At 44.4% G+C, this 19,892-nt stretch overlaps 1 protein-coding gene across 2 annotated transcripts in view; it reads left to right on the forward strand.

The window, feature by feature from the left end:
- Window positions 1-19,892, forward strand: part of MTF2 (metal response element binding transcription factor 2) — a 404,555-nt gene that overhangs the window by 163,175 nt on the left and 221,488 nt on the right. For both annotated transcript variants that reach the window (XM_085602198.1, XM_085602199.1), the window contains 3 exons: window positions 11,759-11,859; window positions 16,314-16,462; window positions 16,625-16,720. In XM_085602198.1, the coding sequence (XP_085458324.1) occupies window positions 11,759-11,859; window positions 16,314-16,462; window positions 16,625-16,720 (346 nt within the window). The remainder of the gene's footprint in view (window positions 1-11,758; window positions 11,860-16,313; window positions 16,463-16,624; window positions 16,721-19,892) is intronic.

The following is a 19,892-nucleotide window of genomic DNA, read 5'->3' on the forward strand; positions in this document are numbered from 1 at the left end:
GTATGTGCTATCCAAACTAGCACAGGACTCCTAGAGATTGGCAACCTAAAGAAAATTGCACTGATAGCAATACAGCTGCCTGAATAGAAAATCATAGCAGCAGACAGGAATTTATATCACACCAGTGGGAACTAGGTTAGGAAGTGGTGCAGAGAATTTTCTAAATATTGGAAACACAAAAGGTGGACCTGTATCCTACTGACGAATATGCGAAATGCTAAGACTTCATGCCAAGGTATCAACTCCACATATCTCCAGGAATTTGCCCTTTTGATGGAATTGCCACTAGTCCTAATTAAGCGCAAACAGAGTAGCATATCACCGATATGAATACACCGCAGTGGGTCAGACAAACATGATGTTCAGACCTAGTGAAAAGCAGGCTAACAGAAATACCAGTTGTTCGAGGCATATGAGCTGCAGATCACACTCTTAGGATAGTAGATCGCCATCTGGTGTTGGGCTCGGATGCTTGCAGGTTGTTGTTTGTCTTCGGAAGAAGTCTTTTGTCACGAGATAGGTGACTCCTCCCTTGGACGACAGTGCGCATGGGCATCGACTCCATCCTCAAATTGTTTTTTTCCGCCATTGGGTTCGGATGCAACTTTTCCGCTCCGGTTGGAAATATCAATTCCAAGTTTCTCGAAGCGAAAAACTTCACAACAAAACATCGAAATACCTTCATCCTCGACATCGGTTACATCGGCTCGATTCCGGACGTCGACGCGGCCCGCTGGGCCTATCCACGCCGTGAGGCCTACGGCTCATGGAAAGGACCCCGTTCAAAAAATGCCCCCAGTGTGGAGCAAAATTTCCACACAGTGACCACCACAAAGTCTGCAACCTGTGCCTATCACCGGAACACGACGAGTCCAGCTGTCCAGCCTGTGCAGCATTTCGATCCAAAAAGACCATTCGGGATCGAAGGGCTCGACGCCACATCATGGCACAGAGACCAGCTCCGGAACCAGAGGACATCTTTGATGAAGGCCCAGATGTCCCGGAAAAAGATTCCGAGGATCTGCAAATAATTTCCGAAGCAGATGACTCAGACGACCCCATCACTCCTGGGCAACGTGTGAGTACCCCTGCCCCAACCCCACCAAAACCAAAGGCATCGGTCAAGACTTCGCCTGCTGTCCCAAGTCGAGACCGAAACCATCCTTCAGAAGCCCCGCCTCCGGGCTCGGCTCCGAAGAAACATAAGCCTTTGGTAGCTCGGGACCGAGCAAACCGCATGTAATTGTCCAACCGGCACCATCGGCACCGAAGACAAAAGACTACTCGGCACCGAAATCGGCTCCGAAGCCCCCGGCACGGAAACCACCAAGGCCAATAGAGACACCGGCACCGAAGGTTCCCAAGCCCACAGATACACCTTCGGCTCCGAAAACCACATCGGCCCCGAAACCATCGTCGGTACCGAAACCACCGGCTAAGGACTCTCATACGCCTCCTAAAGCCAAACACGCTACCGATCAACCAAAACCTCGATCGGAACCGAAAAAATCGGTACCAAAGACTGTTCCTGAAGAACAAGAACTTTTTCATCCAGACCCAAGGCAGAAAAAGATCTATATCCACCCCAAGACTGGACATGTCACCGCGGTGCCATGCAAAAAACTGAAACTGGACACCACCTGCCCCAGTTCCTGTAAATAGGAAGGACTCTTCTACTTCCCCTATCCCTCCTTCCTCTCCTATACTGCCTCCTATCCCACCCCCTCTGCCTACACCACCATTACATATACCCTCTCCATCTCATACACCACCACCACAGGATGATTATGATGACCTAGGGGGTGGGGGTGATCCTAATGATCCGTTTACGGATCCAAACACCACACCGTTGGATGATTGGGACCCTCAGCCATATCCCTCAAAACCATCGCCTCCTGACGATCACCTGGGGTTTGGACAATTATTTAGACAATTATTAAATAGAGCAGCAATATACCACGGCGTCAAAATGCACTCAGACGCACCAGAGGAAGACTTCTTATTAGACACTTTCGAACAGTCTCAAAAGTCTGTACAAATCCTGCCAATGATTAAAGGTGTCATAAAACACGCCTCCGAAGTCTTTAAAGACCCCGTTCGTGCCAGGGTTCTCAACCCACAAATTGAAAAGAAATATAGGCCTGCTCCTGAAGACCCTAACTACATCAAGGGCCAACTCCCTTTGGATTCTTTGGTCGTTTCCAATGCGCGGAAACGCGCCAACTCCCAAACCACAGGAGACACACCACCCCCAGACAAAGAATCTAAACTATTAGAAGCCTCTGGCAAAAGAGTAGCCGCACAAGCCACTAATCACTGGCGAATTGCCAACACTCAAGCCCTACTAGCACGCTATGATAGGGCCCACTACGATCAATTAGAGACTCTCTTACAACATCTGCCAGACCAATACAAAACCCAGGCAAATGACCTCATTCAGGAGGGAAAGCTCATTTCAAATGCAGCAATTAAATGTGCACTTGATGCCGCAGACACCGCCTCTAGAGCAATTAACACAAGTGTGCTCCTTCGACATGCATGGCTACGCATCTCAGGCTTTAAGCCAGAGGTACAAACTACCATACTTAGTCAACCATTCAATCAGGAGCAGCTCTTTGGGCCAGCAGTAGACGCTGCACTGGAAAAAATGAAAAAAGACACCGCAAAGTCCATGGGGGCATTACAATCTTCCCCAACCACGTGGGTCCTTTCGGCGCTCCTTCTATAGAGGAGCCTCCAAAAATATTGGAACGGACACCTCCTCTACATTTAAAACCGCCACACACACACATCACCCAGTAGAGGATATTTTGGATGCGGATACAGAGGAAACAACAACAAAGGTCGAGGTAATAACACTCGCACCTCCCCTGCCACAAAACAGTGACTTTCCTCCACTCCCCCCCAGACCATTCCACTCCGGTCGGGTGAAGACTAACACAGTTCCTACCTGTCTGGAACTCCATCACAACAGACAGGTGGGTAAGACAAATTATCCAGTATGGTTACTGCCTGGAACTCACAACTACCTCCCCGCATATACCACCCAAACAGCGTCCCATGTCACAAGATCATCTTACACTCCTCAAACAGGAGGTTCTCTCATTGCTTCAAAAGCACGCAATAGAACCAGTTCCCTTACAACATCAGGGTACAGGGGTATATTCACTCTACTCTAAGACCAATACTCGACCTCAGACCCCTAAATCTGTATATCAATTCAGATCATTTCCATATGATCACTCTTCAACAAGTGCTCCCACTACTGCAACAAGGCGATTTCCTTACCACACTAGATCTCAAGGACGCCTACTTCCACATTCCCATACATCCTGCCCACAGGAAGTATTTAAGGTGGTGGACGGACAACACTACCAGTTTGCAGTCCTCCCATTCGGGGTAACAACCGCACCTAGAGTATTCACAAAATGCCTAGCAGTAGTAGCAGCACATCTCAGACAACAACAAATCCATGTCTTCCCGTATGTAGACAACTGGCTAATAAAAGCCAAGTCATTCAACAAGTGTGTCCTACACACTCACCAAACTATCCAAACTTTACACAACTTGGGATTCACAATAAACTATCCCAAATCTCACCTCCAACCTGCTCACATACATCAGTATCTGGGAGCTACAATAAACACCTCCACAGCCCGAGCATATCCCAATCCAGCCAGGATAGCCAATATGCAAGCTCTTATCGCAAAATTCCAAATCCAACACTCTCTTCCAGCAAGAGTGTTCATGCAACTCATAGGCATGATGGCGTCATGCATCTTCATTGTGCCTTATGCAAGACTTCAAATGCGTCCCTTGCAAGAATGTCTAGCACGTCAGTGGAACCAGACTCACGGACAACTTACGGATCTGGTGTTGGTGGACAGCCGCACACATCGCTCTCTCAAATGGTGGAACATAACAAACCTCTCAAAAGGGCGGTCGTTCCTAGAGCCTCTTCCACAGATAGTGCTGACAACGGACGCATCGCTCACGGGATGGGGAGCCCACCTCCTCGGCCACACCACTCAGGGCAAATGGACCACTCAACAAAAGATGCTCCATATCAATTACCTGGAGCTGCTAGCAGTGTTCCTAGCACTAAAATCATTCCAAATACATCTCCAAAACAAAACTGTCCTCATTCGGACGACAACATAACAGCCATGTATTACATATAGAAACAAGGAGGCACGCATTCTCTCCAGGTATCCCAGCTCGCACAGAACATTTGGAGATGGGCCATTCCCCAGAAAATATACCTACTTGCAGAACACCTTCCAGGGGTTCCCAATCAGATTGCCCATCTGTTAAGTCGACAGACTCATCAAATCCACGAATGAGAACTACATCCCCAAGTTCTAATGCCTTTTTCCAACAATGGGGCCAACCAGACCTAGATCTGTTCGCCACACACAAACGCAAAATGCCCAACCTTTGCTGCCAGGTTCCCCCACCCGGAGTCAAAGGGCAATGCGATATGGATGAACTGGTCAGGCAGATTTGCATATGCTTTTCCACCTCTCCCACTCATTCCATTAGTGGTACGCAAGCTCAGGCAACAGTCTCTCAAACTGATCCTAGTAGCTCCCACATGGGCACGCCAGCCGTGGTTCAAAATACTACTGGAACTCTCGCTAGTTCCACACCAAAAACTGCACCTCTCCCCGTCCTTATTAACCCAGAACCATGGAGAAATCAGACACCCAGATCCAGGTCAATTGAATCTAGCGATCTGGCTCCTGAAGTCCTAGAGTTTGGTTATCTCAACCTACCACCAGACTGCATGAATATTATAAGGGAGGCCAGACAACCTACCACTAGAGCCTGCTACGCTGCAAAATGGAAAAGATTTGGCATTTACTGCACTAACAATCATATAAACCCACTGGATGCATCCATCCAGGACATCATTTGCTACCTGCTACACTTGCAAAGCTGTAATGTGGCATACTTATCCATACGTCTCCACCTAGCAGCGTTAGCAGCCTACTTACAAAATAGACAACACTTGTCACTCTTTAGAGTGCCTGCGATCAAAGCCTTCATGGAAGGACTAAAAAGAATTATTCCTCCAAGATTACCACCCTCTCCAGTGTGGAATCTAAACATTGTTCTTACAAGGCTCATGGGACCCCCATTTGAACCTCTGCATAAATGCGAATTACAGTTCCTCACATGGAAAGTAGCTTTCCTTATCGCTATCGCATCCTTCAGGAGAGTGAGTGAAATCCAGGCTTTAACCATACAAGAACCATTCTTACAATTACACCGTAACAAAGTGGTTCTTAGAACAAACCCAAAATTCCTTCCGAAAGTCATATCTCCGTTCCATCTTAACCAATCAGTAGAGCTACCAGTGTTCTTCTCAAATCCCGACTCGGTAGCTGAAAGAGCTCTTCATACCTTAGGCGTCAAAAGAGCCCTTCTGTACTACATTGACAGAACCAAATCATTCCGCAAAACAATTGTTCGTTGCTTTCTCGCCACCACATAAAGGCAGCCCCATTTCCAAATCTGGGATAGCTAGGTGGATAGTTAAATGTATCCAAATATGCTACCACAAGGCTAAACTCACACTAACTGTTCCCCCTAGAGCGCATTCCACACACAAAATAGGGGCTTCTATGGCATTCTTAGGAAACATTCCCTTAGAAGATATTTGTAAGGCAGCCACATGGTCTACAACACACACCTTCACTAAACACTATTGTGTTGACGTGCAAGCAAAGCAACAAGCTTCTGTGGGTCAGGCTGTCCTTAAAACTCTATTTCAAACTGCTGCAACCGATACAGGTGACCACCGCTAGGAGAGATACTGCTATATAGTCTATCCTAAGTGTGTGATCTTGCAGCTCATATGCCTCGAACAGAATATGCTACTTACCAGTATGCTTCTGTTCTTGGCATGTAGAGCTGCAGAGCCACACACGCCCACCCACCTCCCCGGGACCTGTATCTGTTCCAGCATCGTCTTACTTAGACATCACACATGGACATCTCTCTCTTTTCTACAAACTCCATTTCCCATCATAGCGAAAAACAATCGGAGGATGGAGTCGATGCCCATGCGCACTGTCATCCAAGGGAGGAGTCGCCTATCTCGTGACCAAAGACTTCTTCCGAAGACAACAACAACCTGCAAGCATCCGAGCCCAACACCAGATGGCGATCTACTATCCTAAGTGTGTGGCTCTGCAGCTCTACATGCCAAGAAGAGATGCATACTGGTAAGTAGCATATTCCTTTAAGAACCTGTTAATACAAGGGGGCAGATATATCACATAGAACCATCCAGACTCAGCTTAGCTACTTAGCTCCCGTGGACTTATAATTTGACGGTATTGAAGGAAACTGACACCAGCTACATGCAGATGCTATGCTGCCAAATCAAACCAGTATATTCACTGGGACACTGGCACACAATTTAGCAGGAAATACTACCATAAGATACCTGATGAAACTACTATTCACAAAACTGATGTATCACTCGATTGAAGGATACCTCTGAGTTATAGTAGTACACAACAGGAGTACTTCAGAAAAGAACCGGTTTGCTACACCTCTCATTGAAAGATTTATTAGAGGCAATAAGAATTGTACCACCAAGGTCAGCGCCCACATCTATGTGAGATCTTAAGGTTTTCTCACCCATTATCTGGTTCTCTTGTTCTGCCGTGTGTTTCTCCCATGCGGCAAAGTGTGTTTTTTTTCCTCCGTTTGCACCTCCCCTCTGTCGCTAATTCCTCCTCTTCCTCTTGGTGGCTTTCTGCATGGCCCTTGGTTCTGCTGTTAAAAACTGTATTCTTCCAAGGCTGCAAAGAGGGTAGAGTTGGAATTGCTAGTGGCCTGGAGCTCATCAATATCCAAATAGTTGTCTGAACTAGATTCTGAAGTTACTAGTTCCTGTTGTCTAAGTGAAGTACTTATGTAATGTCGTACAGGCTGAAAAAGCCATTCCAACTCTAGAACTGCCCCTTCTTGCTACTTTCAGCGACAGTGTGTAGATCGCGGAAAGATGACAAAAGTCCGGGAATTGATAGTATCCAAACCTTGCTCTAATAGGAGCCCAGACATAATCAGAGAGGCTATTATCAGAGCTCTTATTGAATGAAATCACTGTCATAATTTGTCACCTCATTGCATGGCACCAAAGGGACAAGTGGATTTTTTTACAGGGCAAGTAGATCATGAAGCATCCTAACCCACGTACAAGTAGATGTCTTTTTAAATTCCACTCCCCTGGTCCTCCTATACCAGGGCTTTGGGATGATTTAGGCTCCTATTTGCTCTCTGCAGATGGCCAAGTCTAATTGCCAGGGCAGAGGATGCCTTTCGCAGACAATCTGTAGTGCTTGAGATGTTTTGTGGAAAATGCGAAATTCTAATTTGGTACCAGAAAACAAAATGTGTCCTATTGGGAAAAAATTGTATTAAAAGAGGGCTCTTTTGAAACTATGTAAAGCTGGATGTCGTGAATGAATTAGACAAATTCTGAATTTGTTTTTTGCAGTAGAGGAAATTGAACTTCAATTGTGGAAGACCTACTTAATCCTCCATAATGATATCAATATGGTTTTAAATAGGGGACTTATTCAGTATCTGCTCTGCTAACCGTACTTTATGGACCTAACTCTAGTATGGTGAAAACTTTGCAGAGCATTTTTCTTAGAAGCCTTTAAAAATCTCCAGGACTCCGCCCAAGTAATTGCTTTTAAGAACAAGCATTTGCAGTGCAATAGGTCTCGCATTACTGAAAGTTTGAGCTATTGGCGTTGCTTTATTACTTGCAAAACCAATAGCTCAAACTTTCAGTAATGCGAGACCTATTGCAAGTGTGAGCCAGTTCCGGCACTTACCTGTGATTCCATGTAGATGAGGGAATCCCTCTGCCTGGGCAATTGCTGCATATGTTGTAAGTATGCATACGGGAAAAAGGGTGTGAGAGGAATTTGCACAATGTGTGCACAACCGCCCATGGTAAGCTCCCAAACACCTTCCACAATATACTGCCCGTGGGGTTTACGAACTGTATCTCATCTCTCCACATGTGATCTAGCACTGCGGGAGGTGCGGGCTGCTGTCTCAAAGTAACATGCCCATTCTGCAGGTCTCCTGATGGTTTATGTAAGGACAGGGCTTTAAGTGGGCTGGGTTCTGCCGGGCTCAGCACCGGCAGTTATTAAAAGCAGGTGTCAAAACTGGTCACTATCGGGCTCTCCCGAGGTAGGGGGGGGGGGGGGGGGGGGATTGCTGTGGTCTGTGGGTGGTGAAGCCCTTTCGAGTATTTTAAGTCATAACCCAGCACCTTCTCGACTCAATCAACCCTACTCCCTTACGAAGATGTTGCAAACCTCTGCCCGTAATTTTATAATATGGGAGGAGCTTAGACACCTCACAAGGATGCGGCTAGGAGCTACATACACTTGCATTCGACAACAGAGCTCCCTCCCTCCCAACCCTCTGCAGGTAGGCAAGAAGGTCGGAGTTCAGTCTGTTCAAGGGCCACAGAAGACGGTCATGGAACAAAGAGGAAACCAAGTCACACTGGCCTGGGGGCTGGAGTGGGGTGAGGCGTCCAGGTACCAATCAGGAACACATGAAACATGTACAGGAATTGCAAGGGAGCTCGTGCAGGCGTAATGAACATGTGTCAGTGCAGAAGGCCATCACCTCCCCTTCTGCCGGACACAGACCACACCGGCTGCCAGTACACCCTCGCCACCATGCACACTTGTCATTATGGCGCTGTACTGATTGCCCCCTTCTACAGCACACCGACCTCCCATTGGGAATGGTAGCCAAATTACAACAGGCCCAACAGACCTGGAGTGGAGCAATCTGGCCTCCCGTCCATGAATAAACATTGGCAAAGTCAAAATCTTTGGCTAGTGTACTGTGCGTACACAGACCCACAACATACATGAACACAGTCCAACATACAAAGGCACCATTGGACACAGGACAAAAGACGCATACATTCATAAATATAAGCCCTTATAAACCCAGACCAGAAGACATCTCTCAAAACCGCCCATGTACACAGTAGCACACGTATACACATATATGCGATGGGGCAGACATAAGTAATGGGACAGGCCGACACGTGGATAAAAATCCAGTACGGGGGAGATGCAAGTCGGTAAGAGATGTATCTCCTCTGCAATCTGGGATGGAGAAAAAGAGTGAAGTAGAAATACCCATTCGATCATTGGGCTCTCCTGAGAGGTCTACTGTGTGACTGAATCAGAGGCTAAATACCCACCCAGTCCCTCCGTCTTTTGGAATGATCACCTCCAGTAACAATTAAGTGCAATTTGCATAACTGTGTAATCGCTGTCGTCCAGAGTGTGAAATTCAAAGCAGGTGCCTCTCTAGTACCAACAGACACATTTAGGGTTCAAGATTGCCCCATTTAAGCCAAACAGCCCTCATAATTCCTTCCATATGGTGAGATACGTCAGATGTTTTTGGCTGTTAAAAAAATAATAGAGAAATTGGTTAATCCCAATCTCAAAGAATGTCTTTTTTAGCAACTGGATGGCTCAACATCCTAGTCGTCCAACCCCCATTTCCATCCTTCCCACCAAGTTTATTTTTTTAATCTACATCGGTTAACGTGCTTTGAAGCCACTTTCCAGCAGCGTTGCTGGCTTCGTAAGTATATAAAGAGGTTTACAAAACCGTCAAATGAAAAGGCTCCAGCATTGTAAAGAGAATATTAGCGCCTTACGGAAGTTGTATTAAAATGTGTTTGTTGTTGTTAGTAGGGAGCAGAAGCAGATTGTATAGCAGACGTTTATTGAACCGTTTAACAGAATATAAATTACACCTAAAAAAAGTTTTAACGGATGCGGTGATTTTTATTTGACACACTGCATAGTTTATTTTACACTTATAATCACTGCATGCAAAAAAACGAAATGAAATTAGAGAAAAGTGGACTCGATGCATAAAAGTACTAGAGAAGAAAGTAAATGGCTCCCCATTTTCCCGTAGTGTAATGGGGAGGGCAGCACTGCCAATTGGTGACGTAGGGTTTAATCCCTGGCACCACAGGTGAGGGGGAGGGTGGTTAGTCATTGTTGTACTATCGGCTAGGACACTTAGTATCCGACATAAACTACCACAGCTCGTGAGATGGTACTTGTGCAATATGCCTCAGTGAGACATTTTTGTGTAACTAAGATTGCAACAGCAGAGAAGGAAGGGAAACCAAGAGCCTGGAAACACGGAGACATCACAGGTCTAGAGAAACACTGGAGAGACAGCACGATGCAGGACCTGGCGAAGAGCTTCAGACAGGGTTATATACCCTGATCCAACTACCAAACGGAGTTAATCCCATATCTAACGAGAGGTGCGCACGCGCCACTGCGATCCATGTGGTTTGAATTATCGCTCCCTTGTCTGTGCACGATAATTGAAACCACATTGCAGCTGTGCGTGTAATAGACACTAATAGGCCATGGGCGGAGCAATGCGCCCGCCTTTGGCCAATTGCATGCTGTCTTTTATAAAAAGACGCACGTAAAGGCCAATAGCGTGGGCCAAAAGGAAAAGCACAAGCGTGTGCGATTCCTAGGTCCGTTGTGAAATCCGCTATAAGAGGTCTCTCGCTGCACGAGCAGTGCTTCGCTCTGCAACGCTTGGCGTGAGACCTAAAAAATGATGTTTAATTGTGTCTAAGCCACTGACACAGTAATTGTACTTGGAATCTCTAGGAAGATGAATCAGATTATCCTGATCTCATTAGGTAACAAGTTGAGGAACGTTGGCTTTCATAAGTCAACAATCATTTTGTTGTCTGGAATAGGCAGCATGCTATTCTTTGCAAGGATTATGTGGATCCAATGTAAAAGCGTTAATTGCATTTAGAGAACATCGATATTTCGGGGGGAAATTGTATCTTTTGGCTTTCTGCTTTCCCACAAACATTTTTGCCGATGTTATCAAATGTACGGGTTGGTGTTAATGGGTAACTCGTTTTATTCTGTGCTTTGTATTGTGGTCTTTTTACGTTAATCCGATATAGTTATAAGATGCTCGCAATGTTTTGGTTGTACTTGTGAAATAAATCAATAAAACTGTTTGTCTAAGTAGACTAGCAGGGAAATCCAACTCTGCACAGCAGGTGTCATCAGTTCATATGTACAATAGCCTTTGCATCTCCAGGCTTCCTTTGCCTTTTTTATCTTCTTCCTTGCTTCCCTTTAACCATCACGGTCTCCTTAGCCTGCTGTTGTGTATTACTCCTGCAATCTAGTGTGCAACTCTTCGTGCAGTCTATGGATTTAGCGGCAATCCGAGTGAAATATGCCCCACTTCTGCCTGCAAAGTTTGCTTTGTTAGAATGCATAAATAAAATAAGACTAATGCGTATTCTGATGCTTTTTCCGCGGTCATCGGTTTTTAAAGCGCTGATGAGACTTTTTCTTTGTCTTGAAAATCTGTTAAAATTAACATTTAAATGCCATTTTAACGTGTTAAATTGCTAGTATTGTCGTGCCTCTCTTCAGTGGGGCATATGGTGGTTTGTTTGTATATTTTCATTTGTAAATCTATTCTTGAAAGTGTATTTCATTTCAATAAATAAGTGCAATCATCAGACCTTCATCTCCGAATTCAAGTGTGACTATTCCAGTGTGAACTTGGCAGCCTGTTATGTTTAGAGTTTTTTCTCATCAAAGAATGTATGTATAGTCTGGTTATGTATTATTATGCATGTTTATAAATGATGACCACCTTCTATCTTTAGGTTATCACCAGCTATGCCACACGCCAAATATTGATTCTGATGTGATTGACTCTGATGAAAAATGGTTGTGCCGACAGTGTGTGTTCGCAACAACTACAAAGGTATGAAGCTGAAGAAAAGATCAGACCGTCTTATTGAGCCTCATGTTTCGAAATACACCTTTTTATAGGAGGAGTTTAAAGATATTTTTGGTTTGACTGGGATGTTTTATTGTTCATTATTGTTTAATTGAGCATTGGTCTGTAGCTCTCGAAGCCTGAGAAGCAACACTGAAAACAAGAGTAAACAATAGGCACTTAGATTGTATAGTTGGAGTGAGGGACATGGAGCAATCGGGACAATTTAGAGATTGACTTGTATTAGGTAGATATTTAATGTTCGCTTAGGGCAGACTGTTGATATGAAACACGTAGCAGAATATTTGGGATTGTGGCACACATTATTTCAGGACGAGTTAAGACATTTTTTAAATATCTTCTGAATGTTAGGAAGATTTGATTAGTTAGGATTCAGGACGTTATTGTAGACTCATTGAAGGGTTTTCTGGTTTGAGTAGTTTTCAGTCTCTAAAACAAGTCTCCATTAAAGTTATTACCTCTGAGGCTTAGAGATGGGTAGCTGCTTGAAAAATAAAAGGGGCGAGTTGTTTTGGTAAACAGCCTTCTGCATAGAATAGCTGAATATGGGCTTCCTGGAATGTTAGGTGATGTGGTCTTATTTTCCTAAAACTTTCCTCAGTCTGTCTGGGGAGTGTCCAGCTGGCTTGAGAGGTGGTAGAGCCGATTGAGATCAGACGAAGAATTGTGTTCACAAAGTCGCAGTTAGTATTGTATTGTAATTGCATTTATATAGCGCTTACTACCCCTGACGAGGCGTCTAATCACTTTTTCGGCGAGTAGCACACTACTCTGGAACCCATAAAGGATTAGTGTTGAATTCGTATAGTGAAATAGTAAAGTAATTTGAGTGGTGGATAGGTTAGTCAGTTATTTGGATTCAGAAGGAAAGCGGAGGGATAGAAGAGGGAAAAAGGTTTGGATTTGTATAGCATTGTTACCCCTGATGGGGCGTTGAATGGCGTTTTCGGCGAGTAGCACGCTACTCCGGAACCCATAAAGCATTAGTGGTGAATTAGTTTAGGGAAATCCGAAATTTGATGAGTCGACATGTTAGTCTGTTATTTTGATTGAAAATGATAGCGGAGGGATAGAAGAGTAAAGGATTTACACTTTTTTTTTTTTTTTTTTGGAGGTCAATGCAGTAGCAATCCACTTCATACTGATTATTCCATGAAAGATGCTGTTGGGAGCAGGAAGAACAAAAAAGTGTGGGTAGAATGCTTGAATTATTCTCAGCCGCTGGTAATTGCTTATGGCGCTTTACAGTCCATTGTTTCTCTTGTGAAACTGTAAACAGAAATAAGTTGTATGCAAATTGTACTTGATCCTGCTCCAGCAGGAACAGTCCAGGCTGAACTGAAAGGCCAGGTCTCTTCTGGATGGGAACACAAGCAACCCCACACAGGGCTCATCCTTGTTGGGCCTTCTAAGTGAGGTGCAGCTTGAGCCATGCAGCACAGTAAGAGTCAAACCCAATTCTGTAAATAACCGTCCTACTTCGGGTGACTCATTTAGAAAAGCAAAGTAATGTGTCTAATACTTTAATTAATCCCAACCTCTATTAATCTCTCAGGGGAATGAGGGGGGCGGCGTGGGGCATACTAGTACATTTATTTTTAGAGTATGGTAGCCCTGTTATATGGAACTGGTTCTACTTCTATAAAAACAGTCATGCCCGCGCTGCTAGACAAGGACCTTTCTAGATGGGAACACAGGCATACTCAGACCCGTTTTGTTTTTCTCTTTTAAGAGCACAAGTGCTTGCTGGTGCTGCTAACATTGGAAGAAATTATATTTACTGTGAACAAATCTAACAGTCTTTTTTGATTTACCTTTTTATATTGTGCACAGGATTTTACTAAATGTGTAGATGCAAGTACTGGATGTGGGAACTGAAAGCTTCAGATACAATAGTGCTAGTGAGTGTACATCGTCACACTATAGAAAGGAAAGACCAGTTTTCAGCAACAGTGGTGCGGGATCACACAATACGCCTCACAAGCTTTATACCCTAACAAAATATATCATGTACCCTTTTTTCCATAAAAGAGCATTATATCTCCAGATCGATTAACTAGTGTCTCAGATGGCACCCCAAATCGGATTTTTGTACACACCCTATTGAGGCTTCATCTATGCGTTTCATCCTGGTCCTTATAAACCTGAATGTGCTCAACCATATGATAAAACTACCTGGATGATACCCCAGCTTCCCTTTAATATTGGATCCCTCTGATATTGTTAACAACTAAGTGTAATGGCTGTCTACAGTGAATATAATGTCCTTACGCCCTCATTTGTGTTGACAAGTTTCCGTGCACTCCCAATGGCCACTCGAGGTCCGGGACTTTCATCAGGACTCGACTGTTAGTACCTCTGTGTTTTGTTCCTTTTTGTCCTACAAGTCAGGGTTTTCGAAGGCACTATTGGATGTACAACACTTAAACAGCAAAATTGCAGACGCACTTGCCTGTCACCAGATCAATTATTAATGCATCAGCGAGTATTGATACCAATTTCACAAGGACAGGCTAGAGGGCAAGTCCCTGTAGTCACACTGACTCCAAGAGTACCGGGGCTCCACTCCACCTATTAGTGCTCCACTCTGTCCCTGGAGTATACCCTGGAGTATTTTTAGCTTCCTCTAACTAGACCCTGTTGGTGAAAATATCAAAAGTGTTACCTGGAATACCAATGGGGTGTGTGCGGGTCACAAAAACTCATTTGGGCTGCTTTCTGAAAGACTAAGGAACTGAAAGCTTGTCATAGCTATCCCCAAATGTCCATGTGTCTAGAGGCATAAAGCCTCCGCTAAAGTGCGCTTCAGATTTTGGCCCCTATTTAAGACTTCCCTTGTCTTTGTCAATGACATGCACAAGCGCCTGGGCTCAAGCTGACCCAGCGTGTAAGGGAAACTTTCATGGCTCTGATGCAGCAACCCTGTGAAGTATTTGCAAACCACTTGACGTGGCCAATGTTTTTTTTTTTTTTTAACTAAAGCAAAGACAAGCAGGGAATGGGGCATAATTGTGTTTTATTCCACTTCCAGTTATACCTCCGGCTGAAAGAGCGGTGCTTGATGGCAAAAGTCAATGCTAGACTCTGCTTTTGTTTTTTAAACATCTGGATAGAACACAGGAGAACTGCACCAACCTATTCCCACATAACAGAAATGTACATGTCAGTTCCTTCAAGCCTTCATTAGTAGCCAAACCAACTGCACAAGCTAGCAACACTGCCCTACTCTCACAAATGCACAAAGTAGCAACATTGCCCAACTGTCGTACACCTGAGATCTACCCGAACTCCATTGCCACCAACACTGGTCTCAGCTGTAGACTGCATTTTCAGTTTTCCGCCGCTTCATGTACAGTGCACTTAGACCACACCTGAAATAATACTGTTTTAACTATATAGACCATGAAAAGCAAGTACTGTTCTTCTTATCTGAAATTTTCATGTTGCCTTCCAGATCCGTGGCTGTCCGGAATTGTTTAGATACTCTTTCAGAGGCTGCATAGAGCGGCTAATTTGCAGATGCTGGGTACAATAGAAGTTTGTTTCGAGATTAATTTGGCAGGGCCTTAAGTAATGTCTACATGCTTTTTATATCTTGTCAATAAGATAAGATGTTGAGGTAGCAGTGGACAGCTTTCAGGGCGTATTAGGAAGAAATATGAACATATTTACCAGACGAAGGCCAAGGAGAGAACAATAGGGGCTTCCTTGTGCCATCCCCCCAATATCTGACCTTCATGTGCTTTAATTACCGGTTGAAAAAGATTGAAGGCCTCCAGTTTTCTGGAACCATATCTCCTGGCATATAGCACATCCACTAATAATGATTATTATTTTCTTGTTGCATTTGCCTGTGAAAACCCAAATGGGAAAAGATGCAAAGAAATTGTGTCAAAGATATTTTGCAGGACTAAAGAACACAAACGGTTAAAAAATAAACTAATATTCTAAGTTACCACTGAGAAGAAAAAATGTGGTGTGGCAACTTGACTACTTTGGGAGCGTATTCTTAAATCTTTTTGCAGCATTTGTAAAGATCAATGTTACAGAATCATCTTGTGACCAAGCAAGAGGGATATTGAAATGTTACCAGTGTAGCAGATTGTATTTTATAAGGCTGTCTGGAAATGCAGGAATTTTTTATTACTCTTTGTTTCTTGTTACAAGAGGCTAGAAACTATTATGACGAAGTGTTTCGGGATCATCAGCATCTCTCCTTTTTGATGATTGGGAATAGTCCACAAATCCTATGACCTTCTGGACTTTAATGATGTCACAGAACATTACACGTAACTAATCTTGTCTTTCTTGGAGGCACCTTGCCTTCTGCCGACACCGGTTCAGCTTTAGCGAGTCTATTAGGCAAATTAAGGTGTGATTTTTATTGCTATGTATTTATTTATTTCTTTTTCTTTCAGAGAGGAGGTGCTTTGAAGAAAGGACCCAATGCCAAAGCACTGCAAGCTATGAAGCAAGCTTTACCATATAATGTAGCAGACTTGGAATGGGATGCTGGTCATAAAACAAATGCTCAGCAGTGTTATTGCTATTGTGGAGGACCCGGGGAGTAAGTCAATTCTCTTTATTTTGTTAAGTCAATATAAAGTGTGGGCTTGGCTCATCATAATATTGTGGTTGGTTTTCAAAGCTATTATATTTTATCTTAAAACGAGCTTTGTCAACTACGCCCCAATTTTTTTTTTTAATATGTCATTTCTTTCCTTTGTAGCTGGTTTTTAAAGATGCTGCAGTGCTGCAAATGTAAGCAGTGGTTTCATGAGGCATGCGTGCAGTGCCTGGAACAGCCAATGTTCTACGGGGACAGGTAGGATGCTCTCACATTTGCAAAATGACCTTCACTTTTGTTAAATAATTCCTTGAATAACCTTTGTGTTGCCAGCATTAGCCCTTAAATGTCTTACACTGACTGTGAAGGATATTTTACCAATCTGTGGATAACAGAACATTTTAAGATGTATCTTTCTTTTGTTTTTACACTTGTTGGGTGTAGAATCAAAAGAGTCCTAATTGCATTTGGTCTCCACAAATCGCATTGTCTTAAGTGGGTCCTCAGGCATTCAAAGACAACTGGCCTAAATTGTGGTGATTGAGTCGGTTTCCCTCCAATGTCGCGGGCTACCCGACTTGGGATGGTGAGGGCCAACTACACTCATTTAGCTCTTGTCTCTCACGGTAGCGAGTTGAGTAGCCTAAACCTTGCTCAGGGAGGATGTGTAGGGCTAGACTCGTAACCTGATAGTGCACTAGATTACTCTTAAAAATTGTTTGTCCTCTCTGTGCCTTTAATTAAACAAGTACAAATATTTTATCATAACAACAATGCAATACTACACAAAAAGATCCAAGTGAATGCTAGGGATGAGAACTACAGGATTTACTAGCAGTTCTGGGTAATACCTAATTACTCCAGGGACCTTAGACAGTTGCTTCTCAGTTATACTTATGATTGGCTCCCTTATCAATTGGTGTCCCGGATGCCAGTCTCAAGTCTTGTGCCTCAATCTGACTCTCTGCTCTGTTCAAAGAGTTCAGCCACTCTAGCCCATGCTTACCACTAACTGGATTAATGTATTTGGAGTGTAATGCAGCATTGTCTCCATTCTAGGTGTTCCCCGAGTGCAGACGTTTGACTGCAGCATCTGTATCTCCAAGCCTGTCTCTTTCTAAAGACCACTGCTGGCGGCTCAGTGGTAGCAATTTGGCAGTTGAACTGTTGGTCTCTTAGAGTTATGAAACTAGACCACATCCAAATAAAGAGTTTAGGATCTTCCAGCTGAGGGGATACTGAAGTTTTGCAGCGTGACTCCTTTTCTGGATTCACATGCTGTGCATTATTCCGCCATCTAGTGGTTGGGTGCAGAATCGTCTTTTTTTTTTTTTTTCTTATTTTAGTCTGTCGACCACCATTTGGTGCCAGGTACATCTCCTGTGTGACGTAAGACAGTATCCTGGAGGTCGACGTGCGTGGTGGCCATCTTCAGATTCTTTTTTTTCTGCCATTGGGGTCTGAAAGTAAGACTGGAAGCGCCAAAAGAAAGTTTGGATTTTTACCAAAAACTTCGAAAAAGATCATCGATGACATAACAGGAGGCAGGAACAGACCTTCGGTTTAACACCAGAGGACCACTCCGGTCCCCAAATGGCGAGGTAGGGGTCATGGAGAATACCCCCTTCAAGTTCTGCCCCAAGTGCCACCACAAGTACGTTCAACGTGACCCACACGATGCCTGCAACCTTTGCATGTCAGAAGATCATCACGGCAAGGACTGAGAGGCCTGTCCAGCTTTCGTGCCGAAGATGATGAGGATATGCCGAAATCAAAGACAGGCCAACTACGCCACAATATCACAGACAACAAGGAAAATTTCCCTGAGAGACCTGGGTTTCTCTAGCGACGAGGAAGAACATGGCGCACCAGCGGAGTCGACGCATGAGGGATTGGATGTCGAGATCCTACAAGGAGACTCCGAAAAAATCCACGCTGAAAAGAAGGTGAGGGATCCGAAAAAGAAGACCGAGAAGGTAAGACGTCCTAAAGATCTGTCGGAACCAATGGGCCACGTACATAAGGCGCACAAGGCAGCCCAGACGCCGAGCAAGGCGGTGATCGAGGGTCAGCCGCGATTAAAGGAACCCCACAAACCCCAACCAAAGGTTACCAAGGTTGGAAAATCGCCGAAAACGCAGAAGCCAAGGGTTGACACCGAACCCGCAAAAAAGGGCACAACACTGCTGAAGACTAATGTCGACGTCGGGAAGAAACAAAAATCTCTGGTCTCTGACGCCGTGAGAGCCCTCGAGGTCGAAAGGAAAAGACTTGAGGAGGAAATGGCAACGCTTCTACAAAATAAAAATAAATTAGTCGCCTCACTGAAGGATTTTCGAATCCCAAAGACACTGACTGCCGACCTAGAGAACGTCAATGCTGAAGAGGCAGAAGACTCCAATGGAGAAGAAGGTATCTTCAACTCCACTCCAGCCCCTGAACCTCGAGGCGAAGAACCTGAGGAATACGAAGACATACCTGAAGAAGAGGAAAACTCAGAAACTTTCATGGATACGTGGAACTACCTTCACACCGAGAGCCCAGAAGAGGAAATTTGCAGTTACCCTTCGAAAGCTTCACCTCCAGATGACATAGCTTTCTATAATGACATTGTAAAAAGGGCAGCAAATCAATTTGGTGTACCCTTAGAGGAAGAAAAAGGGGACCCATGTTTCTTGCTAGAAACCTTGGCACCAGCTGCAATACCTTCCTATGCTGCCCAGTATTCTGGATCAAGGCAAAGAATCCTTCAAGGAACCAGCCTCAAACAAGCGGGTAACCCCCTGAGTGGAGAAAAAGTATAAACCCTCCTCAAAGGACCCTAGATATATTCAAGGAAGTACAGTACCTGACTCAATTATTGTCACCACATCCAGGAGGACAGCAATGCAGTCTCCAAGAGGATGGATATGGCGGGGAGAAGGATGGAACAGGAGGCAGCAACACAGTGGGGTATTGCTAACTCAAATGCCCTACTAAATAGAATTGACCACCAACAGTGGGATGAGAGAAAGGAGATTTTGAACAAACTCCATGAGGAGGACAAGAAGAGGGCAAGATCTATTGTCCAGGAGGGGAAAAATGGGGCAAACACCTGTCTGAAGTCATCTTTGGATGCAGCCGATACTGGTAGTAGGCAGATGTGTACAGGAACCATCCTGAGAAGACATGCCTGACTCAGAATCTCAGGTTTTAAACAGTAAGTTCAAACCTCCACAATTAATAGGCCATTCAATGGAGAAGAACGTTTTGGCAAAGGGGTAGATTAATCCCTTCAACAGATAAATGACAAACAGCAAGGGCAATGGGGGCCCTACAGCAAAGAGGTTCCATTGAAGAGGGGAATTCAATAACAGAAAGCCCACAGGTAGAGGCACCTTTTGGTCAAGGACAACAGATGTCACAACAAAATCAAGGGCAGAACCCAAGT

This window comes from Triturus cristatus, chromosome 4_2 (assembly GCF_964204655.1).
Source record: "Triturus cristatus chromosome 4_2, aTriCri1.1, whole genome shotgun sequence".
NCBI classification, from domain to species: Eukaryota; Metazoa; Chordata; class Amphibia; order Caudata; family Salamandridae; genus Triturus; species Triturus cristatus.